This window comes from Trichomonas vaginalis, chromosome VI (assembly GCF_026262505.1).
Source record: "Trichomonas vaginalis G3 chromosome VI, whole genome shotgun sequence".
In the NCBI taxonomy this organism is placed as follows: Eukaryota; Parabasalia; order Trichomonadida; family Trichomonadidae; genus Trichomonas; species Trichomonas vaginalis.
In genome coordinates, this window is record NC_067208.1 from 15,186,617 (window position 1) to 15,212,195 (window position 25,579).

General features: G+C 30.5%; 9 protein-coding genes and 4 pseudogenes across 13 annotated transcripts, besides 2 other annotated features; 7 read left to right on the forward strand and 6 right to left on the reverse strand.

Moving 5' to 3' along the window:
- Positions 1–961: part of a mobile genetic element that runs on past the window's edge.
- Positions 962–975: 14 nt separating this feature from the next.
- TVAGG3_0868860 (uncharacterized protein) lies at positions 976–2,112 on the forward strand (the record flags this gene model as incomplete). The annotated part of the gene is made up of 1 exon (XM_051249954.1): positions 976–2,112. The coding sequence occupies one exon, from the start codon at positions 976–978 to the stop codon at positions 2,110–2,112; it is 1,137 nt and encodes a 378-aa protein (XP_051085429.1).
- Positions 2,113–2,191: 79 nt separating this feature from the next.
- TVAGG3_0868870 lies at positions 2,192–3,553 on the forward strand (annotated as a pseudogene). Its single transcript has one exon. A coding segment is annotated over exon 1 (1,362 nt).
- A 1,345-nt stretch (positions 3,554–4,898) lies between these two features.
- Positions 4,899–5,657, forward strand: TVAGG3_0868880 (uncharacterized protein; the record flags this gene model as incomplete). Its single annotated transcript, XM_051249955.1, has 1 exon — positions 4,899–5,657. The coding sequence occupies one exon, from the start codon at positions 4,899–4,901 to the stop codon at positions 5,655–5,657; it is 759 nt and encodes a 252-aa protein (XP_051085430.1).
- A 116-nt stretch (positions 5,658–5,773) lies between these two features.
- TVAGG3_0868890 lies at positions 5,774–7,290 on the forward strand (annotated as a pseudogene). The gene has a single exon. A coding segment is annotated over exon 1 (1,517 nt).
- Positions 7,291–8,936: 1,646 nt separating this feature from the next.
- Positions 8,937–19,550: a mobile genetic element.
- On the forward strand, positions 9,108–9,404 carry TVAGG3_0868910 (uncharacterized protein; the record flags this gene model as incomplete). Its single annotated transcript, XM_001286507.1, has 1 exon — positions 9,108–9,404. One exon carries the CDS (start codon positions 9,108–9,110, stop codon positions 9,402–9,404), a length of 297 nt encoding a protein of 98 aa, XP_001286508.1.
- On the reverse strand, positions 10,572–11,417 carry TVAGG3_0868920 (uncharacterized protein; the record flags this gene model as incomplete). Its single annotated transcript, XM_051249956.1, has 1 exon — positions 10,572–11,417. One exon carries the CDS (start codon positions 11,415–11,417, stop codon positions 10,572–10,574), a length of 846 nt encoding a protein of 281 aa, XP_051085431.1.
- On the reverse strand, positions 12,333–12,884 carry TVAGG3_0868930 (Prim-pol domain family; the record flags this gene model as incomplete). Its single annotated transcript, XM_051249957.1, has 1 exon — positions 12,333–12,884. A coding segment is annotated over one exon (552 nt), but the record flags the coding sequence as incomplete, so codon positions are not given.
- On the reverse strand, positions 13,893–15,192 carry TVAGG3_0868940 (annotated as a pseudogene). Its single transcript has one exon. A coding segment is annotated over exon 1 (1,300 nt).
- Positions 16,423–17,055, reverse strand: TVAGG3_0868950 (uncharacterized protein; the record flags this gene model as incomplete). The annotated part of the gene is made up of 1 exon (XM_051249958.1): positions 16,423–17,055. A coding segment is annotated over one exon (633 nt), but the record flags the coding sequence as incomplete, so codon positions are not given.
- TVAGG3_0868960 lies at positions 17,206–18,103 on the reverse strand (annotated as a pseudogene). Its single transcript has one exon. A coding segment is annotated over exon 1 (898 nt).
- A 1,133-nt stretch (positions 19,551–20,683) lies between the features above and the next one.
- TVAGG3_0868970 (uncharacterized protein) lies at positions 20,684–20,899 on the forward strand (the record flags this gene model as incomplete). The annotated part of the gene is made up of 1 exon (XM_051249959.1): positions 20,684–20,899. The coding sequence occupies one exon, from the start codon at positions 20,684–20,686 to the stop codon at positions 20,897–20,899; it is 216 nt and encodes a 71-aa protein (XP_051085434.1).
- A 24-nt stretch (positions 20,900–20,923) lies between these two features.
- On the reverse strand, positions 20,924–21,160 carry TVAGG3_0868980 (N-acetylmuramoyl-l-alanine amidase family; the record flags this gene model as incomplete). Its single annotated transcript, XM_051249960.1, has 1 exon — positions 20,924–21,160. The coding sequence occupies one exon, from the start codon at positions 21,158–21,160 to the stop codon at positions 20,924–20,926; it is 237 nt and encodes a 78-aa protein (XP_051085435.1).
- A 1,763-nt stretch (positions 21,161–22,923) lies between these two features.
- TVAGG3_0868990 (RNA binding) lies at positions 22,924–25,474 on the forward strand (the record flags this gene model as incomplete). The annotated part of the gene is made up of 1 exon (XM_001326603.1): positions 24,257–25,474. The coding sequence occupies one exon, from the start codon at positions 24,257–24,259 to the stop codon at positions 25,472–25,474; it is 1,218 nt and encodes a 405-aa protein (XP_001326638.1).
- Positions 25,475–25,579: the final 105 nt, after the last annotated feature.

The window sequence follows — 25,579 nt, forward strand, 5'->3', positions numbered from 1 at the left end:
TTTTATCGGATGTAAAGTAAAAGCATGGATGGTTATGTAAAACGTCTAAGTTTCTAAAGAGTCTCTCAAAGTCCAGTCTACTTGGTATTGAAAATCCCATGTGTTATAGAACGGCGGGGCCACTATAAAAAAAAACATTTTCCTTGTCTTTATATATTTTTCATACAACTCTGTCCAATGACATCTCACAAACTCTATACCCTCAATATATTTTTCTATGTCCTCTTTGAAAACATTTGTATAGTTAAGATATAAAACTTTTGACATAAGTGTTTCAATGTCATGAACTCTTATAGCACCACTATATAATAGTCTAGCAGATATACTATTCCAGTCTATATATTCTGCTTTTTTCAAAACCTCTCTCACAATATTTTTGTTATCTAATGGTATACGTTCCATCTTACCTATAGGTATCTTTTCTTTTAACTCTTTCAATATTTTGTTAGTGTCTGGAATATGTTTGAGACGGTCCATATAGTTGTCGAAGTCATTGCATATAATCTTTGAGTCTGGGAATATTATATGGCACAAATGGGATATATAGAAACTTCCACCGAACAAATCTACAATGTTAGACATTCGGTAGTTTCTTAAGTTCTCTCAATATAATATCTTTACATCTACTCTTATTTCCAAAGAACGGTAACGGTGGTTTTGTAAAATTCATTTATATATAATAATAAAAATGTTTTTCCCTGAAAAGTGACAGAAAAGTAACAAAACATGAAAACATATATAATTTGTGAAAAGCGACACAAAAAGTGTCACCGGCTGGTCGGCTGGGGTTCGGTCCTCCTCTTGGGTCTTGGGAAAAATTTCTTATGGGCTAGAGGGCGCAACGCGCCTGGAAGCCCTCCAAATATAAACTTCATTTATAATAATCATCTTCAGGGCTAGAAGGCACGAAGTGCCTGGAAGCCCCACTTCCTTTTTTTTTTTTTTTTTTTTTTTTTTTTTTTTATTTTATAATAAATGAGTATAACAACTAATTCATTGAAATCTTTAAAGTTCACTAATTCAGAATTAGAAAATATTTTAGAAAATTTTGGAGACGGTTCTTATCCAACATATATGCAGAATGTGAAAGAGTTTTCCAGATTGTTGAATGAATTTAAATATAACGGACCAATTACTAAAAAGGCTATAATGAGATATTTATATCCCAAAAAAGTTGAAAAACAGGAGAATATTCCTCTTTATGGTCCAGAGGACCTGGGCTCAGAGAGCCTTGAAACACCTCCTGAATATTTTGAAGAAAAAATTAAACAAGATGAATATTATAACGATGAGATTGAGAAATTGGAACAATTAAGAAATGAAATAGATGAAAGAATTAGTGAATTGAGAAATGCTGAGAATGAAGTAGAGGGTTTAATGAATATCCCAGCTTCAGAATCAGAAGTTCAAAAATCACATGAGGAAAGATATAAAAATTACTTTTTGGAATCTACTAAAAATTTATTAGATGGTGATATTGACGAAACACTTTCAGAAGAAGGCACAAAATTTATTCATAAACATAAGCTTCAGTTTATTGACGATGGAGATTATCCATGTATATTACTTTCACCTCCTCTTGATTCTGAAAAATTCAAAAAAGCACTGAAAAATGTAACATATGCAACAAATACGATTAAGAAAGAAGACCATGATATTTACACAAATTATTATTTAAATAAATGTACAGGTGTTGATAAAGTTTTTGATTTGTTAGATAAAATATCAAAAGAAACAATTGGTACATATAAAATTTTATGCGATTGTGGTTTCATTATTGAAGATACCAATAATGTTTCATATGAAAGAACAGCACCGAAGGAAGACGAAGTTGAAAGGTCTATACCATTCGTTATTAAGAACATAAAAGATATGAAAACTTATAAACATTATATTTATTCATTTATTTCAGAAAAAATGGAAGCAACCCATAAAACATCATCTCATCATTTTATAGCTATTCATACATTCCTTTTCAAAGTTGTGAAATTAAATAAGACAGGAATTAGATTTAATGTATCAGGGTACGCATTCTTGAGTAAATTAAAATGTATTCGTCACGTCGCAGATGATAAAAATTTATGTGTTCTTAATTCATTTTATGGACTTTAGCCCTGGACTCTCTGAGTCTCGGACTTTAAAAAAAATAAACTTTATTTTTATTTATTTTTTAATTTTTATTCTTACATAAATGAACAAAAATGGAACAGCTAAAATGAATGATAATCAAATAAGAGCCGAAGGTAGAAGGTTATTTAAACGCTTCTATAACATTCCTGATGGTGTTAATCCTAAAACTCGTAGAAGTTATTTAAATGAAGCCATAGATGCATATGAAGGTTTGACATTTCATCAGAAAGTGAGAGGTTAGCAAGAATGTTAAACGTTAATATTGATTTTTATTATTGTGACCCTCAACCAGAAGACGTAGACATTAACAAGGTAGACTTTCCATTAGTGGAATCAATAATGATAGATCCAGAATTTGAAACAGTAAATATTTTATTAACACAGAGTCCATGTGGAAAACTTCACGCTGACAGAATTACAGACGTTGAAGCACTCACAGGATATAAAGTTTGCCCCTTTTGCAAAGAAGAAGTATATTCTATCCGTGATGATCCAGAAAGGAAAAACCAAAGAAGATTTTTAAAACATTGTGAGAAATGTAAAGAAAATAATGGAAGATTAATTCAAGACGTTCAATTGCAAAACACACAACAACCATATGCACCACATATCACGAAACAGAAGATATATCAATGGCTATTAGCACATAATTTGCAGGAATATTATAAACCAACAAGATATTATATTACTTTTGACTTCGAAACATTAGAGACTAAAGAAGAACTTCAACTTTCTGAATGTGCAACTTTGAACGCTTACTTAAAACCATTTATGGTATCATCAACTGTCAAAATAAAGCCGCAAAGCGGCGAGGACGTAGACCGTGATAAAACATTTACGAGGAATTTTTGCTTAACATCAAGTGATTCGTTCATCTCTGATTGGATTGAATTTTTATTTTCAACCTGTTCATTAGTTGCTAAATCAAATACTGAACAATATGAAGAATTAATGAATACATTAAATGAGAAACAAAAGGAAGCAATGAAAGAGCTTTTAGATGAAGAATTTAATAAAGTGAATATCATTGGTTTTAATTCGGGAAAGTTTGATTTAAATTTAATTCTTCGTGATTTAAATACTGCAAAATGGAAGATAAAATCAATGCTGGGTTCATCTTCACAATTTAAGCAAATCATTGTAAAGAAAACAAACTTCCATATGAATTAAGATTTATTGACATCAGAAATTATATAGCGGGTGGGACATTAGACCAATTCACTCAAGATTTCGGAAACAATAAATCACGTGTTAAATCCTTTTTCCCTTATCAATTCATCACGTGGGAAAATTACGAAGAAGAATTATATAAAGGAACCATTCACTCAAGATTCATTTTATTCAGCATTAACTCAAGAAACTATATCAGATAGTGATTATCAAATATATCTCAATGATGCTAAAATTTTTAAGAATAGATTAGAATATTTTATTCATTATTGCAATAAAGATGTTGAAATTATGATTGACCCAATTGATAAAATTATTGAAGAAACATTTGTTTATAAAATTGACATGCTTCATAATCTTTCTTTATCATCGAATGCATCAATGATTCGTTACGCGTTAGCATATAAGAACTTCAATCCTAACGAAACATATCCAGAAGAAGAAAATGTGGAATCAAGTTTTGAATTAACGAAAAAGTATTGGAAATATAAAATTGAATCATATAAGAAACAAGATGAAAAAGCAGAAAGGGATACTAAAAATAATGTTTCAATGGATGATTTCAATACTATCACGATTTAATCCTTTCATCTAAATGCAAAATGTGTGGTAAAGCGTTTACATATGCAAATAAACCAACATTGGATAGAATCGATAATGAAAAACCACATACCAAAGAAAATTGTCAGTTAATGTGTTGTTATTGCAATGTCGTAAAATCAAATAAAGATGAAGATGTTCAACGTTTAAGAATCAATTTAAGAAATTATGCATTAAAAAATAATTTACCAATGACTTTAGATTCAGTTGAAGCTTATCACATTCTCCGTAATGGAATTACTGGTGGTTTATCAAATGTTCAACATCGTGTTAATCTTAAAGGAATCACGCACATTAATAAACTTTCATATAATCCAGAAACTAAAACTGTATCAAATGAGGACACCACCAACATTATGACTCATTTCGTTGGAGTTGACTTTAATTCATTATATCCTTCATCATTTTCATCTAATCCTCATGATTTCATTCAATATACTGACCATAAAATGTATATGCCGGGAAGATTGAATGGTGTTATCATTTGTGATACAGCAACAAAGAAAGCAAAAGCACTGGGAATTATTAGAAAAAAAAATACTTTATTCGTGGCTGAAGTAAAGGGTCACATTGATGAAAAATACATTAATGATTACATAAACTTTTTACCGATAATAAGAAACTTAGATATTATCACAGATGAAAAAACAATTGGCAGTTTTATGTATAATTACATGAAATCAAACAATCTACCAGTTGACCAGAAACAGAGAAAATTAACTCAGTTAGCATCAACACACAACCAATATCAACCATTTTCTTCTTATTATCTTTGGTATCTAATCGACAGATTTCATTTTATCATTGATGACATTCAATCAATTTTAACATTTACTAAAAACACTTGTTTTAATGAATTTGCGAAAGAATTTATGAACGAAAGACAAAAGGCTGAATTAGAAGGAAATAAAGGAAAAAGTTTATTTTGCAAGATTTCACTTAATGGATCATATGGTTACGATGCAATGAATACACAAAATTACACAAAGACTAAAATAATGAATGCACAGAAGTCACGCGTTGCATGTATGTCAAATAAGTTTAAAAACATAAGAGAAATAGGAGAGGATACGTATCAAGTGATGCTCAAAGATAGATTTTATAGATGTGATACATGTTTACAAGAGGCATTCTTCACTTTAGATAACGCAAAATACTGGTATTTGGTTTTCATTTATGATTTTATGTATAAATGCATGAATGTTAATCGTTTTCATTTCATTGAAGGTGATACTGATTCATCTTATTGGGCAATCGCTGGCGACCCAAATCTTCCTAACACTCAAGCATTTCAAGCAATTGTTACTGATAAACAATTTTATGATAAAAACATTTTCAAATTCGCACCATTTGATTTCTTCTGTTTTGATGAGAAATTTAAACCTAAATTAAAGAATAAAGCTGAAGAAAAAGCACATGAGAAGAAGTTATTGGGTTTAGCAATTGAGAAACAAGGTGATAACATGGTTGCTTTATGTCCTAAGTGTTATACATCATTCAACGGTTCAATTGATGGAAGTGATTTTAAAAAGATTGCACAAAAAATGAAAGGTGTTAGTTTACGACAAAATAAACAATTAACACCTAAAAATTATTTGGATATAATAAATGATAAATTGATATTTGATGGTCAGAATATTAATTTACAACTTAAAAATGGGTCAATGACTCGCTTAACAATTGGTAAGACTGCATTAACAGGAGCACACACTAAGGCTGTATGTTGTGAAAATGGATGTTGTATGCCATTTATTTAATAAAATACCACAGAAGAGACAAAAGGAACCGTTAATGATGGTTTTGATACTATGATTCAAAGAGGTGGGCACCCTTAAAACATTGATTTTATTTTTATATAAATGGATAACACAGATTTAAAAAATTTAATTGCTGATTTAGTACTTAATCAAAAATTTCTTAGTTATTATGAATTAAAATCATATCTCCAAAAATATAATAATAATATAACGGGTGATGATATGGAATATTATTATCCATATTATAAAAATGAAATTTTGAAATATCATAATAAAATAATTTCTGAAATTAAAGACAAAATTAAAAATAATGAATATTCAAAGGGAAAAACTAAATCACAGCTTAAACAGTTGAAAGATTTCAAAAATAAAGTATTAACAGAAGAAGATATTGATGAATTATATAAATTATATAATCCTGAGCCACAAAAACCAAAGCCGAGGTCTAAAACAAAAACACTAAAGGAACAAAACACCCAGGTCCTTCAGACCATAAATGATGCACAAGCTTTAATTTATGATTCATTAGTTAAACCATATTCAGCCCGACTTTTAAATGAAGATCAACTTTTGGAATTCATCCTTCAACATAAACTCGAAGCGGGAAAGTATATCAAACCTTTATATACAGCATATTTAAAACAAATGAATAGAATACATCCAGAATTAATGAAGGAAGGAATGAAATCCAAAATCAAAGCAGATAAAATTAAACCACTTGCAACACCAAAACCTCAACGACAGTACCTCCTCCTCCTTCAGTTAATCCTTCATCATTCACTTTATTATATCCATTTCAAACATTAAAGAAGCAAAAAGATTTTAAAAAGGATTTCAAGATATTAAATAAACCAATTGACCCAAAAATTCAACCGTTAAAGGAAAAATTTAGTCGACCTTCATTTGCTCCATATCCATATTCATACGAAATCGATCATCTGGAATATTCAAAAGGAAACGTTACTTATTTATTTGCCATTAACATTAACACTAGATATTTATATTGCATTCCGGTGAAAGGGAAAACAGAACAGGAAACAAGAAGAGCTATTCAATACTTACTAGATCATGAAAGAGTAGATAATATAAGGGGTGATGGTGATAAAGGATTTCAGGCAGCTATGACTCATTATTTCCCACAAATTAATTTTTCTTTTCATCCTCTCCATATACGTTTCATAATAAAATAGTTGATGCGGTAATGAGAACTCTTAGAGATGCGTTAGGGGTTAACGGTCAGATATACTGGGATGGAAATCATGACTCCATCATACAGCAGTTAGTATATTATTACAATAATACATGGCATAGAACTATAAACATGAAACCGGTGGAAATGAAAAATGATATTTCAAAAGAATGGGAATATATTAGAAAGCAAATGGAAAGGTTGAATGATGTTAAACGTGAACAAATTAATTCGGGGCTCATGAATTTTAAACAAGGAAATAAAGTTTTAATTCATCTCGATTATGGAAAAACTGATAAATCAATGACAAAAAGAAGACGAAGATTTGACACAATAGCTGAATTTGTTAGATATATTAACGGCAATGCATTAGTTGAAGTTGACAATAAATTAATAGAAATTCCGATTTATTTTATTACTCCATTATATTTAAATAATATTTAATTTTTTTTATTTCGTAAGAAATGAGTGACAACAAAGCAGTCAAGAGTCCAGACGATGAATATAAAAAGAAACTAAACAGAATTAAATCAAAAATATGCTATTACAAAAAAAGTCGCAATGCGGTGGGGTTGAAAACAATAAAACTAATGGAACTGAAAACGATAAAGAGAGGAAAGAAATAATCGAAAAATTAGAAACTTACCGTTCAATCATTAAACTGAGTGAAGCAAAAATAAAAGAATTTAATAGAATAAATAAATTGGTTGGAAGAGATGAATTTAATAAAGATGAATTTTTAAACTCTATCCAAATTTAATTTTTATTCCTCTTCGACAACATCTCTCTTTCCATCATTACTGCATAACCACATTTTCTCAATTTTAGTGGTTTGTTATTTTTAACATGTTCTTGCATCATTTTTATCATTTCCTCCCTTGTTATGATTCGTGGTAAATTTTGAGCTTGTGGGGTATTCATTTATGATAAAAATAAAAATTTGTCATTAACGACCAAAAATATATTTTATCGTTAATGGTTTCAGGTTATTCAATAATGACTTATTTTTGAAGAACTGAAGGTGTCACCAGGTCACCATGTGTCACCAGGTCATTTAACTTCTCTGAAAAAATGTGACAACATGACATTTTGACAACATTTACGAAAATTTGATGCAGTCCAAAAATAACGTTAGTTTTATTTTTTCAACTTTTTATTTTGTATGTAAGAACAGAAATGTCAGTCGAAGCAAAAACATTCACGAACAAATCTAATGGCGAAACATTCACAAAAGGCACTTATAACGGTATTGAAGTCTTACGTAGAGACAAGGATGGTTACATTAATGCAACAAATATGTGTCAGCAGTTTAGGAAAGACTTTAGAAAGTTGTTGGAAAATAAGTCCTGGGAAGAGTATTATAAGTAGTCATGTGATTTTATCCCAAGCATATGGGGATTCTAAATTTTTGTCCCTATCGTTATCCCAATTGAATTTTTTTTTGGAATTTAAAATTTTTTTTTCTCCATGTAAACTTAAATTTTAATTTTTACCACTAAAATGCAATATTTCAACAAATTAATGAGTAATAATATTTTAATTTATAATAAATATTATAAATCTCCTCAATTTAATGTAATTATTGTATTAATTTTTGTTGAAAATATAAAATCTTCAAGTAAATGATGTGAATTTAATATTTTTAGAATGTTGTTTAATTGTACTATATTATGCATGTAAAATTTTGTTACAATACATTTTATATGGGATCCCCATTGCCCAATTGAGAGAAAATTGAGAGGTGGGATTGGGCTAGCCCAATTCAAAATATCCCAGGTGGAAATAAAAAAATTAACAATTCAACATAAAAAAGCATCTTAAATAATAATGATAAAAAGAAATTTTGTATGAATTTCAATCAAATTTGTTTTTATTCAACTTAAGAAATCACTTCATTAATGAAAGAAGTCGGGTTCACAACATATCCCGATCTTGAAACGAAACAACATGTTTTTTTGATGCCCTAAACGGGGGGTCGCCAGCAAAAAAAAAGATGTCAAAATTTATCCCAAAAATTTAAAAAAAATCGAAGAAAGTGCATCCCAGGGATTATAAAATTTAAGTTTTCACATCTCTATTATAAGGCATTTTGTGAAGAATATAGCAACCGCCGGAATTCAGACGGTTGCTTTTTATACAAAATTCATGCAGGAATTCCTGATGAAATCAAACAGGTTAGAGGAACGTATGTAGACCCAAGACTTATAAACTATATAGCAATGTGGGCTTCTCCAAAATATTGCATAGCAGTTGGAAAAATTATGGACTCCATAGACAAGAAAGTTCATGAGAAATTAGATGAAAAAGAACTCGAAGATACAGTTAAAAATGCTAAACCTTTGTTCGAACAAGAAGTTAGAAAAATGCATGAAAAACAATTAGAACATGAACGTGAGATATGTTATGTTTATAGAGATTCTCCATACGAACTAGACCAATGGGAACAAGAAGATTTAAAGAGAGAATTTAGAGAATATGAACTCGCTAAGATAGCATTAGAAGCTGCAGAAAAGAAGTTAAAAGTTTGGGGTCGTTTTGTAAAAAAATATTGTGAGTAAATGAACCATTTATTTTTGTCATTAACGACCAAAAATATATTTTATCGTTAATGGTTTCAGGTTATTCAATAATGACTTATTTTTGAAGAACTGAAGGTGTCACCAGGTCACCATGTGTCACCAGGTCATTTAACTTCTCTGAAAAAGTGTGACAACATGACATTTTGACAACAACACAGGAGGAAGGTAGTTATGACTTATTTTTGAAGAACTGAAGGTGTCACCAGGTCACCAGGTAATTTAACTCATGACATTTTGATAACAACACGGGTTATTCAATAATGACTTATTTTTGAAGAACTGAGGGTGTCACCAGGTCACCATGTGTCACCAGGTCATTTAACTTCTCTGAAAAAGTGTGACAACATGACATTTTGACAACAACACAGGAGGAAGGTAGTTATGACTTATTTTTGAAGAACTGAAGGTGTCACCAGGTCACCAGGTAATTTAACTCATGACATTTTGATAACAACACGGGTTATTCAATAATGACTTATTTTTGAAGAACTGAGGGTGTCACCAGGTCACCATGTGTCACCAGGTCATTTAACTTCTCTGAAAAAGTGTGACAACATGACATTTTGACAACAACACAGGAGGAAGGTAGTTATGACTTATTTTTGAAGAACTGAAGGTGTCACCAGGTCACCAGGTAATTTAACTCATGACATTTTGACAACAACACGGGTTATTCAATAATGACTTATTTTTGAAGAACTGAAGGGGTCACCAGGTCACCAGGTCACCAGGTCATTTAACTTCTCTGAAAAAATGTGACAACATGACATTTTGACAACATCATGGGTTATTCAATAATTAATTATTTTTGAAGAACTGAAGGGGTCACCAGGTCACCATGTGTCACCAGGTCATTTAACTTCTCTGAAAAAATGTGACAACATGACATTTTGACAACAACACAGGAGGAAGGTAGTTATGACTTATTTTTGAAGAACTGAAGGTGTCACCAGGTCACCAGGTAATTTAACTCATGACATTTTGACAACAACACGGGTTATTCAATAATGACTTATTTTTGAAGAACTGAGGGTGTCACCAGGTCACCATGTGTCACCATGTCATTTAACTTCTCTGAAAAAGTGTGACAACATGACATTTTGACAACAGGTACAAGAGAATGCAAAAATAAATTCCAATCATACTTTATAAAGCTTCATTTACAGGTATTTCATCGTCAGTAAATGATTCCTCATTATCGTTTGGTTCAACCTGTTTATATAATCCTTTCATTTCTTCTTTCAAAACATAACACCATGTTTGTTTACCATCTATTCTTATCTGTTTCCTATCACATTTATCCTTAATACTCATTTGAAAGTTTTTGTCTTTCATGTCTGATGGTTTGCAGAATAGAGCATTTTCACACGTCATACCTGCACACAATTCATCATAATGTGTATTTATCCATACATCTAAAGGATTTGTTGATAATTCTATTAAATCTTGTTTGGCTTCAGTCATCGGTATGATTCGTACATTAAATGATGAAAGGTCATATTGCATAAAATACGTCAGTAAATTATCATAAAATTCCTTAGTGCATGAATCCATTAAATTCTTGAAGTAATCAAATTGACCCTTGAATTTACCATTAACCCTTAAAACTACGTATCTTCTGTCTCCAACTTCAATTTTGACAGGGTAGACGTTGTTAGTTACGAAAATGAAGTTTGCAACATTCTGAGCAGTTCTTCTGGGTTGATTCTTTTCATTAATTCTAATCTCATTATCCGTAATAATTGATTTCAAAGCGTTGAAGTTTGCGAGTCTGTCTTCACCTACATTCTTGAGTTCATTAAGTACAAGAAACATTTTATTCTCAACTACTGAGTTGAAATTACCCGTTAGCTCACTTATTTCAGTAATGTTTTTACATGAATAACCAGCGAGAAGTTCAGAAATAATGTCTGTGAATCTGTTTTTACCTGTTCCCTGAAGTCCTTTCAAAATAATTGCTGTTTCATTCTTGATTCCAGGATGTTGAATCATTGATGCAATCCAGCCGAGAAGGTATTTATACACTTCATCGTTATTATCACAAATGGCTTCTTTAATGAAATTCATAAACATCTCAATTTTTGAGTAATCTGGTTTTTCGAGAATGTTGTATTTATAACCCTGAAACGTTGAGAAAACATCTGGGGAATCAGATTTAAAGCAAACACCATTAACGGTTAATGAAGACAATTGATTTAGTAGTACATCCCATGCTGTTATGGTTTTACCTTCTTCTTTAAATAATTTAATCATTTTGAGTGACTCTTTCATGTTTGACTGAAGAACAAATGATATTTGATTCATTTTGTCGTGTATGTTGTAATCTTTCTGAATGAAATATTTGTTTCCACAATCTACAAAACGAATTACACGTGATAAATCCTCAATTACTTCAGAACTGTTTTTATACTGATGATTTTCAGCCTTGCGTCTAATATCTGTTATCAAAAACGAGTCATCAAGTTTGATATCAAATGTTATTTTTGGCTTACGTAATAAAGGTAAAACATATTCATCATAATATTCCTTTTGATAAAGTTTTAGAATCTTCACCAAAACAAATGGAGAAGTCATTAAATGTGCATATCTACTACGTGCTTTTTCAAAATTACTTTTTGCATTTTCAGTTAAATTGCAGAAATTATAAACGTTATCGTATGCTTCATTAATCAAATGATCCGGTAACGAATTAATAGCTTGAAACAGTGTGAATAATGTAACTTCTTTTTCTAAATTCATGTTTCCACCGTCATTATGTACTTCAAAATCACAGATGCCATCAACTATGCTTTGAGCTAGTTTATCGTCAATGTTTACATCTTTGTTTTCATTCATGATATTCTTTATTTCTTCGTTCTTCTGTTCAACTCTTACCTTAATATTCAAATCATTTAATATATCATTCACTGTTCTAGTTAATGTTGAATCATAACTTCCACGAATGAATGAGTATGTATTGATTGGTTCTGATGCATTCTTGCGAACTCTTGAATCAGCCATAACTACTAATGAACGCTTTGAATCATCAATAGAAGTCATTATGTCAATATCATAATCATTGCAGGAATAACATTTAATCATTCTGTTCGAAACTGCATAGAAGAAATTAGTGTTGCAATAAATGTGAAGACCTCCTGAAGCGGTTTTAACGATAACATCTTTATCCGAAAGTTTTGATAAAATGTCTTTTCTAACTGTTTCTTTAAGTTCATCATTGTACGATTTATTGATATCAACATCTATAATCGTTAAATTTGAAATTTTATTTACTAATAAAGCTGTACCAGTTTTCCTTCCTCTTCCTCCATCATGTTTGAGGTAGTTATGTAAATCAATCTTGTTTTCACCAATTCTTTCGTTGAGGGTTTTAGTTTCTGCCACAACTAATTCCTCAGCTAATGAATCAATAACTTGTTCATCAGAAATGATAAAGTTGCTGTTGTTGTTTGTTGCTGTCATTTATATAGGAATAAAAAAATAAAAATAATTTTAAAACTAACTTTATTTTTGGGCTGCATCAAATTTTCGTAAATGTTGTCAAAATGTCATGTTGTCACATTTTTTCAGAGAAGTTAAATGACCTGGTGACCTGGTGACACCTTCAGTTCTTCAAAAATAAGTCATAACTGCCTTCCTCCTGTGATGTTGTCAAAATGTCATGTTGTCACATTTTTTCAGAGAAGTTAAATGACCTGGTGACCTGGTGACCTGGTGACCCCTTCAGTTCTTCAAAAATAATTAATTATTGAATAACCCATGATGTTGTCAAAATGTCATGTTGTCACATTTTTTCAGAGAAGTTAAATGACCTGGTGACCTGGTGACACCTTCAGTTCTTCAAAAATAAGTCATAACTGCCTTCCTCCTGTGATGTTGTCAAAATGTCATGTTGTCACATTTTTTCAGAGAAGTTAAATGACCTGGTGACACATGGTGACCTGGTGACCCCTTCAGTTCTTCAAAAATAATTAATTATTGAATAACCTAAATCATTTACTCACAATATTTTTGTACAAAACGACCCCAAGCTTTTAACTTCTTTTCTGCAGTTCATCCATTACTTCATTACCTAATTAATTACAAACATAAAATATATTTAGTTCATTCGGTAAGCCCAGACCTTTGGGTCAAGCACATTCATTGAACTCTATACCATGCGAATACAGTCATAAATGGTGGCATGTAATCTTTACTTTGTCCCGTTGTTTGTGTATATCCTGAAACGAAATGTGTATGGTTTCCTTCTCCCTGAGTGTCATCCCAGTAACAATTTATAGCAAACTTAACGTCGTCTTTAACATCATATCCTTTACCTTTTGTCATTCCTGACCAATCCCAATATCTATGCTTATGCCAACCTGCTTGAGATGTACTTAAATCTATGTAGTGACTGTGTGCAGGTAAATTTTCACCTGAAATCGTTTTACTTCCTCCTGTTTCCTTTGAAGAGTTTGCACAATACAAAAACCTGTCAACTATTTGTTCCCATGCACCAACACCAAACATTACTTGAGGACCTCTTGCATCCATAGATGTATAAATAGAACCTACTGGGTTCATTAAATCAAACATATGAGATATTATAGGATTGTCTCTTTTGAACTTAAGATATAGTGTAACTATTTCAGGTTTCTTCTGGTTTGTGTCAGAATATTTTTATAATATAATCTTATGTTTTCAGGGTAGGTAAAATCTTGACTATAATATTTATTTCTGTCATCTGTATAATAATATACTATTCTCGTTTTTTCTATTGCATTATATCTTTTATATCTATAATAATCTAAATATAATGTTAGCTTTTGTTCATCTACATGTGGTGTTCTGTCGTCATCTCCATAGTCATAATAATATGGTGCTGGAGCTGGGTCAGCCAACGTCATACTGCCATTTCATAAACTCTTAAATATTTCTTTTGTTCGTCTCCATATAAGTTTAAGTAGCAGTTGTTGTCTAATGGAACTTTAACTTGTGTACCATTATTCTTTATATAGCCTACATACATTTCATTGTTATTTTTCGGAATGAGTTTATACCGTATACCATTTTTTAAGGAGTGTACAAACTCCCATCTAAAATATTTGTTTTCTTCATAGACAGAAACATCCCCAACAATAGTTTCAATATTTTTTGTTGTTCCTATCAAACTTTGGTATATTTCGTTAACATATGTTTTATCTGCTTTCTTCTCTAACTCATCGTTAACATATGTTTTATCTGCTTTAAGGTCTAAACATCCTGAAACCCATCCTGTATCAGCTTTAACTTTAAAAGTCTCCAATGTCCATTCATGATACCATTCAACCCTTTCTTTAATTTCATTATCTTTTTCATCAACATAAACCAAATTTGCCTTCTTCATTAACTCACTATCCACATATTCCTTATCCGCCCTCTTCATTATGTCATTTAGGAAACCTTCTATGAATTCCTCATTTAAATTAAATCTTCCAATCTTCAAAACTTTAGGAAATGCATTTAATGCGTAATATCTCTGTTCTTCTGGTGGAATTGATGTTATATCATCCGTTATACCTTTAATTTTTGAATTCATAAATAAAATTTCTTTTATATTTGATATCACCGCACCACCTTTGCAAACGAATTCGAAATGTTCATTTTTCAATACTATCTCCAAATCTCCATATTTCAACCTTTGCGTTTGTTCTGCCGTCTTTGAATTATATGCATATATGGCGTATGTAATGGTCTGAGGGACCTGGGTGCTTTGTGCCTTAAGTTGTTGTGGTTGCTGTTGTTTAATCATTTATTATGATTTAAAAATAAATATTTAATCTGTTATCTCATCAGCTATTTTTTCTATTTGAAATTGCCATAATATTTCATTCATGAATTCTAAATCACAATCAAATAGGTCAGTTATTCTAAATTTAATATTTGATAAATCTTTTGAATGAAGAATAAATGAATTCCCGGATAATTGAAACGGATATGATAAAGAAAATGTGTTTAAGTTGATGGATAAAATGTTTTGTATTGATGGGTAAGAGTTAGGGTCTAATGTTTGATGTGAAAATCTCATTGGGGTATTAACTTTATCACATTTGATTAAAATGAAATTGGAACCAGTGTCAGAATACAAAACATCCCCAACATCTTTTTCAAAATTTAATATCCCCAACAATGAACGAAGATGAGGAGTACAAAATTTAATTTTCAGCGGAAATTTAATAAGGTTATTTATTTCATCAAGTTCAAAAAGTTTATCGGGTTTTGATTTAAAATTTTCTTCATACCATACGATAAATGATTCATTTAAATAACTTAAAATCATGTTAATATCCCATTTCGCTATCACATTATTTATATACATATCATACGTTTTTTCATGGTCATCTTTAATAAATGATATATAATCTGAAGGGTCTAAAAGAATGGGATTAAATTTACCACTCACAGAAACGAGAGTAACATTATAAATTCCGCTAACTGTTAAATTTAATTCACAGCTATTATTCGAAATAATATTGATAATTGACATTTTTATTACGATTAAAAATATGGTAAAGCGTTATTTTCCAGTGATAAATAAAACTAGAATAAGATTACCTCAAGAATTCATAAATTCAACGAATAAGAAATTCATTCATGTTATAAATTTTAGTGTTTTCAGAAAATATGAGTCAATGTCATATTCATCAACAGGTTATATTTCACTTCATTCAAATTTAGTTCAATCAAACCCATATAATGACCATTTCATAAGATTTTCAGATGGTATTAAAAATGTAATTGATAGATTAAAATATGAACAGATTGACAATATCGAATTTTTGGAATTTTGGTTTAAATATCCTGATGGAAAAAAGATTGAAGTTAAAGATAAAGCTGATACTATAACAAAAACAATTACAATGACCGATCCAGATAGTGGGGAACAAAAAGAAATAAAACAAACGATAGAAACTGGTGAAAGGTCAATTATTATTGATTATGATTCAAAGGATTATTATTCGATAATGTTAATGCTTGAATATTAAATAGCCTTAACAAAGAATTTTTCAAGTGATATTTTATATTCATCAACTATTTTATTATAAATATCATTATATGTTAAATGAAGTTCAGTTGTTGTTCCGTTCTTTGATATCTTAATTGTGCTAATATCCTTTATAGGATTTATTTTTGCAACTGTTCCGCAGCATGAAACCTCATCATCTATGAAAAATTGAATCTTAACGTCTGAATCTTGAACATCACAAAGAATGGCGATAATGTGAATTAATGATTCATAAGGTAAAATAATTAAACCGGATTGGTCAATTAAATTTATTATTGAATCATAATTATTAATTATTATATCACGGTAAATTTTCATTAATTCAGAATTAATGTCTATTTTATATGGCGCATTGCGACTGGAATCGTAGATTCCTGGGTTCTCGATGTTTGATGAAAGAGGTGGGGGGTATGTTGGATAAGTGGGAATTTCAACAGGTTCTTTACCGGGTTCAGATAAAATGATTGGGTCTCCATCTTCTTTATTTTGCTCCTCCTCCTTTTTCGGTAAGTCACGAGTTAATAAATTTGGTTGAGTTGCTGACCTTGTTAATTCAGGGCTAACATTAACTTTAACATTTTGAATAATTCGTGATTTATCATCATTTACGTTATAACCAACCGTAATCTCTGCTTTTGCGTTAGTGTTCTTTTGACTTGTGAAACGTCTTCTCATTTATAATTGAATAAAAAAAAGAAAAATATATTTAAAGTTTTATTTAGTTGTTACGGTAATATCCCAAGGTTCATCATTGTTTGCTTATACTTTCTTTGTAACTGCACCAATTATGTTATTGATATTGCTTTGAGTTTCTTCCAGTCTTATTTTATCATTTACAATATCTTTAATCATTTCATTACATGCATTCTTAAAACCATCTGATTTTTCTAATTTACGTCTATCACTTTCTTTAATTAAATCAAAGTTATAACCTTGTTGAGAATAAAGTGGTTTCTTTATCAATTCCTTGAACGCTTCTGAAAGTGAAGATGAAGAAATTCTTGCCACTTGAATTGGTTTAAATTCTGCTTTCATTGCTTCTTTCTGTTCATTGAACACTGGATCGAATAAAGCAACTTTAAAGAATTTCTTAGCTGGAATTTCAGGTCTAATATTTGCATATTGACCATCAAACTGATTAACATATCGTGGTAATCCATCCGGTCCCTCTTCAATAGCATTTAATTCTTCATTGAAATAAGAATATGGATTATGACGGTATGAATTAATTGGACCATTTTCACCTTCTCCAATGTATTGTTTAACAGCTTTTCCATTTTCATCAAATTGCATAGGATAACGTTCATTATATGCTTTACGTTTAGGATAATCAGTTATAGTTAATTTATACCATTTATGACTTTAATATTACCTTGACCATCAGTAACGAAAACTTCATTTATACCATCAGGTTTTCCATTTGGACCCGTAATGTCTGCTTCGTGTGCTTCCCAATTTGGACCATGACGTTTGGCATATGCTTGAGCTTCTGGTAATGTTAAAACGTTTCTCATTTGTTTAACATCTTTTGAAGACCAGCAACAATATGAACTAATTCTTTCATTCCGTCTGGAACTTTCATAGTTCTATTATATGCACCCTTTTTGTTTGTCCCTTGTTTTAATGGAACCTGTAGAAGATTTGCTATTTCTGTCATGTTTAATTATAAATAAAAAATAAAAATTAATTATAAAAAGTTAATCAAATTTAACACTTCCTTTATTTAAATCAACTATTATTTTTCCATGTTCACCTAATTGCTGATATTGTGTGTAAAGTTCATTAATGCTCATTGGTAAATTCACTTGATAAAGCATAACGTTCAACTGTTGACGACTAAACCACTGAAAATGAAAAGGGTGATTTGATTTAATGTTTGTGCTTAATGCTTTGAAGTATTGAACAGCCATGAAGAATGAACACTGAATGTGTCGACATTGAGTTAATAATGATTAAAATATGATTTCTCATTTGTTATTAGTTTTGATTTCACGCATCATCTAGAAAAATGAGTGAATGCAAAAATTCTCTATCAAAATTTGAAATAGAAAGTGTTTCAAATAATTCATCCCGTTGTTTATCAATAATTTTATCCTCTAATCCTTGCTTCTTGATTGTATTATATAATTCTTTATACATTAAAAAGTTTTTTAAATAATCTTCTGCTTCTTCTTGTGATAAATAAATAATTGGAATTTTGATTAAATGCTTTAAAGATTCAAATGTATCATCTGAAGGTGAACCTGAACGGTTGATATAAATTAACACATGTGAATGGGGGAAGTGTTAGCAATAATGATAATTTGTTTTAATATCGTTAATGTTTTACCTTTATTTTGTTTACCAATTGCTGCAGTGATTGAATTTAAGTAACATTCAGAATATGGAATTTTCATTAATTTTTCCTTAGATAGAGCATTTCTATTATCACTCAATGCTTCATTAATCATATCATCTACGTATGTATTATATACTCCTGCTAATTCTTCAGAATTGAAATCCATTTAATCAAAAATAAATTTATAATTTTAAACATTTCTATTCATCAATATTTCATCATATGAACTTCTATACTGTGGTGGTGTACCTGTTGGATGATATTTCAAACCTTCATCCGGTGTCCATGTCCAATACGTAGTCCTAGTAAACCAAACCTGAGGAGGATTTGTCACCTTTGAACAGTAAGTGTCATTTTCACCCTGAATGATTGGATAAGCTTTCACTTGTACTGTAACTTGTGAGTTGAAAGTTTCTAATCCATCAAAGAATATACCCGCTCCATCACGTTGAACTGGAATAGTGCATAAGAATGAAGTTTGGTCTTTCCATGTTCTAGCTAATGGCGTGCCATTATCATCATTCAGTGGTCTAGTTAATGAGTCCTCGTATTCTTCTGTGCATTCATTCACTCCATCTAAATCAGAAGCTTGAAGCATACGTGTAAAGAATATGTCACCCACTGTGGTCATCGCTTGATCGGGGAAGTTTCTGGAATCTATAGTGACCTGAAGACCTCGAAGCATTGGATTTTCTAAAACTGTTCTTTGCATTGCATTCTTCGGAAATGTTAACACAACATCTGTAACATTATGAAGAGCGTATGAGAAATCTGAGCTAATACCTTCAGGAGTGATGCAACCTCCATTTAGTGAACGAACGTCAATATGTTGAGCTGGAATCATGAATGGATCTTCCTTACTGAATAAACGTGGTATTGCTTTAACTGATTCTTCAATTAAACCGTATCCTGGTGTAATGCATTTATCCTCTAAAACTTCCATCTTTGTGCATGAAATAATAACGTCATCAACTGTTGCGTCAGCAGATGTAGCGGCTAAGCTTGTAATTAATTTGGCAGGAAGTCCGATTTGTTGGAATTTGCGATCATATTTATAAACATGATTCATAATCTTTTCATAATTTTCATCAGTTATCTTTTCATAAACGTAATTTTGTAAATCAGCAACTCTTAACGGGTCAACCTGACAAAATACTAAAGTATCCCTGAAAACATAATATTTAAGAATGATTCACCAAATGATTTAGGATAATCATCGAACGCCTGAAATGCTAACAAATCATTTACCGGAATAATCATATCAAAAGTGACATCAACTTCTTCATTTGCTTTCTTGAAAACTTCTGAAGGGTCAATATATTTACCACATACTGAGTTATCATATTTTTGAACATTATTATATAACGAATGAACAAACTTTTTAACTTTCCTTTCTGATTTTGGTTTATATGTTGCAAATGCGAAAGATTCACGGGCGCAATCCATCTGAAGATAACCGGCATCACCTCTTTCGGTTTCTACTTCTAATTGTTTAAAGCTTTGATTTGATGATTTGTAACCAACGAATAAACGCATGCATTTAAAAGCGGCATCACATGTGAAAGCTTTATTTGAAACTAGAGTTGCTTTAACTTTGCGTTTAATATATGTGTCACCTAATTGGTTCACATCATGAGCCGGATTTGTAATTCTTAAATGAGTTTGTTTATCATCAAAATATGGAGCATCAGAGTCATAGCATGAACTTTCAAGTTCTCTATAATATCTTCTACCGTCATTCTTTGCGAATATTTCATTTATCTTTTCGAATGAATGAAACACATTTCCATTAATCGGTTTAGTGTTTGGCACCAAATAGTTAGTCGTCATTTATTAATAAATAAAAAATCAAAATTAAAAGATGAAAATGAATTTTTAATTTTAATGAAATAATCAACTATGGCTGCAGGTATATTTAAGAAACTGTGGGATAGAGTAAAAAGAGGAGCGAGTAAAGTTTGGGAAACATTGAAGAAGGGGGCAAATTGGATATTTAAGAATAAAGAAGCAATTAGTGACGTTGCTGAATCAATAACGCCAAAAGCCGCCCCAATAAGAGAAATATTAAATAAAGGAGAAAAAGTTTATCAAAGACTTCAACCGATACTAAGATAAAAATAATATTTATTTATTTTTCCACTATCTACCTCCTATTTTATTAAGTATTCCTTCAGCAATTCCACCAATTGCGTTACCTGCTTGTGCTCCCATCGCCGGATTACCTGCTTTAGTACCTAATACTCCACCTATGATAGTTCCTGCCGTTTTCGCTACTGGTGCTAAAAAGTTTGCTACAGGTTTAATAATCTTTTTATAAACCCAACCCGCAGCTTTCTTAATTCCATCCCATATTTTTTTAAAGAATCCTGCCGCCATTTCTGATTTAATATTAATTAAAAAAATATATTTCATCACTTATATTCTAATTTTTATTTAATGATAAATGAAACCAATTTTAAAAATAAATGAAACAGACGAGGAAGAAATAAATGAAAGTGAAAATGTTCAACAAAAAATAAACGTTGTTAAACCAATTACTGAAATAAAAATTTTTTCATCTGTTGAAGAATTTAATGACTATTATGCTAACAATAAAAAATTATTTGAAGAATTGACAACATGTAAATTGAATAAAATGTTTAAAGTTGATGGATTCAAAATTTCAAAAATAAAAGGAGTGGTTAGTTTGAAATCTATTCCTCAATCAAGAATCACCTCATTAATGAAAATAGATGATTTAACAAAAAGAATAGAAATTATTGAAGAGCGAATAAATCAAATTATTGATTTCATAAATCATGACTCGTTGAGCCCGGGTCCTTAAAGCCCATCACTGAGTTCAAGGTTATATTCATCAAATATTTCATTATTAAATGCAACTTCTGCTAGTTTATTTATTTTTTCAATACGATCATTTGAAAGTCTATCGTTTAATTTTTTCTGAAGTTTTTCATTTTCTAGTTCTGAAACTTTATTTGGATGATATGTAAATTCATGAAATTCTTTGGCCTCGGTTTTGATCATTAATTTACAAAGAACTTTTGTGGTTGGAATTCGTTTGAACCATTTATTAGTTATATTCGTTATATATTCAATATCTGGAATTAATTCCCAAATTTTTGCATTTTCAATTAATTTATTATCAAATGCAAAAGCAATGGGTTTAATATTATGTTTACCTTTATAATATAAACTTTCTACATAATCATCGAAATAAACATCTACTTGTTTAACATTTTCAAGAATTGGTGAAAGAGCATCCATTAATTGATTGACGGTTACGAATCTTGATCCACTCATTTTCTTACGAATTAAAAAAATAAATTATTCAAAAATGTCAGAAGAAAATATTTAAATAAATTATTTAAATTTTTTTACTCTATTCAAGAATTTTATTTTTGATATAACTCATTGAATTCAAAATTTTTTAAAAAATTGACACCATATTTGGAATCTATGCAAAAAATAGAATCTTTCTACCGATTTAGAATTTAAATATCCCTTAAATTTCAATCCAGAATGAAAAATCTAACTTTATTTTTTCGGAGTTTTGTGACGAAGTGCGAATCTTCACTTCGTCAAAAATATATTCTTTTTATTAATGGTAATATAGGAATTGTAGGAATAAAAACTTTTTATAAATTATTCATAAATTTTTAAAATCTGCTATTCGGAAGTATGTTCAAAAATCATTCAATTATGTGAGAATTCTTACGATTACAAAAAAAGTCACACAACCCGCATATATATACTACTATCACCGTAATTAAAGTAATATCAAAGCTAATAGCAAATTCACATATGCAATCAATGAATATGAATGCTTTAATGCATATTCATAAGTGAAATATGACGATATCCCAGAAATTTAATACAAATATATCACAATACTCTTTACATTCATTTCAAATCTTCAAAAGAGTTATTTGGTTGTTCAGGCTGGTCACCAATCCCTCTAGTTTTAGATATTAGGGATCATGGATCTTCCTTTTTGAAAAAGTTTCAAACTCGGTTTATCAGTTCACATACTTTTTTGTTGAAAATATATATTCTGCATCATTTCTCTGCAATTTATTTTTTCAGTTAACAATAAGAGTTTATTTTCTGGAGGTTTTGACATTTCAATTCTTCTTTAGGTCGATTTTTTTCCTTCCTCTCTTTGCACTTTATTGCATCTCTTAGTCCATATGCATTTGCATTGATAGCATGTTCATTCTGCATTGTCCCGCCTTTTTAAAGTTTTTGATTTTTAACAAAAAAAAAATTTATTGACTCAAAAAGATTTTTCTTCAACTGATGCCTGCGTATAAAACGTTCATTTTAATGTTTTAAGTCCAAAAGAAATAGTTTCATTCAAGAACAACCTTTAATTTTTCTCGGATCAGAATTTTATAGAACAATAAACTGAATTTCTTCAGGGAAAGTTATCTAGATGTTCATACATTCTTTCAGTCAGTTTGCTTACTCAATCCGATCATTTTACCTGCCTTTGGATGTAAAAAAATTAAAAATTAGCTGTTACGATTGCATTCAATGGATTCTTATTAAATTTATGACATTTTTAGATGTTTATAATTTTGATTTCTCAGGATCTCAATCTAAATCTTCATTTTGAAAAAAAAAATTATTGTTTGAAAAATATTCTATATAGTAACTATTAATTCAATTAACTTTGATTAGTTGGATAACTGTAGAGCATTTGTACTATATGGTTTCAAGATAAAAAGCTTTTTTTCTTTCATTTCATATTTTATTTCAATGCGAAAGAAAAAGTGAATAGTTTTAACCAATAATTAGATTATATTGACCTCCCTTTGATTATTTTCAACTGAAGAATTTCGACAATCCTCAAAAAATAAATTTTTATTTAATAACGCATTTTTCAGACTTGATTTACTTGATATTTACTGGTTTATGACTATACATAATCAAATTTATCATGCAAAAAGCTCTGATTTTTTTTATTGTTTTCATAAAATTTTTTTGTCAAAGAAACAAAGTTTTATCAGCAAATTAAAATCATTCCAATGATATTTAATCATTTGACATTATATAAATCCGATTGTTTACAGATCGCAAAATTTTTTGTCGATTTCTCAAGTTTTTAACATCTAAATACCGTAAAATCAAACAGATATACGATCTCCATATCTATTTTTAAAACACGAATTACCATCCAACGATAATTTTGAGAAAAAAAAATCAAGTCTCATCACACTTTTCAATGCTCGATTTTTAAAAACTGTTTAAAAATGGAGCTTATATTGAAATAGTGTAGAGACTAAAAATTACCACAGACTATTTCAGAGGATTGAGTTGCCACTCAATCCTCTGAAATAGTCTGAGGTAATTTGCAAAATTTCCCTTTCGACAAATAAAATTTTTTCTTTACAGAAATTGATATCTATTTACAACACTAAACAATTTTCTAAATATAGGATTCAATAGTTCAGAAATTTTAAAAAAATATTGATGACTCAAGACGACGAGGACGTTAGAACAGTCTACATTGGGAACCTCCCATTCTCCACATCTGAATTGGAGGTCAAGACTCTGTTTGAAGTATATGGAAAAATCATCAAAATGAAAACACTGAATCAAACAAACTCCAGACAATTCCATGGTGTCATGTTTGTTGTTATGGAGACCAAGGAACAGGCTGACAAAGCCGTCGAAGGTCTAAATCAAACGATTTTCGGAAATAGAAAATTAAAAGTTTCAATTGCAGTCAGAAAAGCTCCTGAAAAGGATTTCAAAGATGACAGACCACCATTTGATTCGAAACCTAGACCTCCAAGGCCATATGGTCGCGATTCAAGGCCAGATTACCCAGAAGACAGATATGATCTCAGAAAACCAGCAAGCTACAGACCAGAACCGCGAGACCCATATCCAAGATACGAGCATTCCTCTTCTGGCCGCGTAGATCGAAGAGAACCAAGAGATCCTCCTCCATACGCTCCACGTTCCGAAAGAGAACGCTACGATTCATATTATCCAAGCCGCAGTTATCCGGCCGAGCGTTACGACACTCCTCCAAAGTACGGTCGCCAATACGAAGAAAGATACGAACCACCGCCTCCTCCTCCAAGAGAAACTGGATATTACAGCTACTCACGAAGCGAACAATACTACGATAGGCCTTCTTCCTACGCAGCGCCTTCAGATGACTATCCATCGCAAACTAGTTACAAATATTCAGATTATCCAGCACCACCAAGCTACAAATCATCAGAATACAAACCTCCGTCACCTACAAGATCGGAATATCCTACTCAACCAAGATCTGAATATTCTTCTCAAAGTAGATCGGAATACGCTGCTCCAACAAGATCTGAATATCCTACGCAGTCTTCCAGAACAGAATATTCATCAAAATCTAGATCAGAATACGCTCCACCGGCAAGATCAGATTATCCAGCACAAACAGCAAGAGAATATCCATCACAGTCATCCAGAACAGAGTATACACCGCAATCTATATCAGATTACACTCCTTCGTCTAGATCTGAATATTCAGCTCAGACAAGGACAGATTATAACCCTTACCCTTCTCCTCCTCATGATAAACGCTCGGCTTCTTACGCTGATCGCACTCCAAGAGAAGAAGAAAAGAAATCTACTGAACAAACAGCAGATTACAGATATACGGACTATAATTCAACAACCTACAAGAAAGACTATAGATAAAATATTTTTATATTATTATTTTTATAAAATATCATCGTTTTTCAGAAAATTTGATAAAGATTTTTTTAAATACTGGTTTTATCTCAAAATCAAGTAATGAACTTA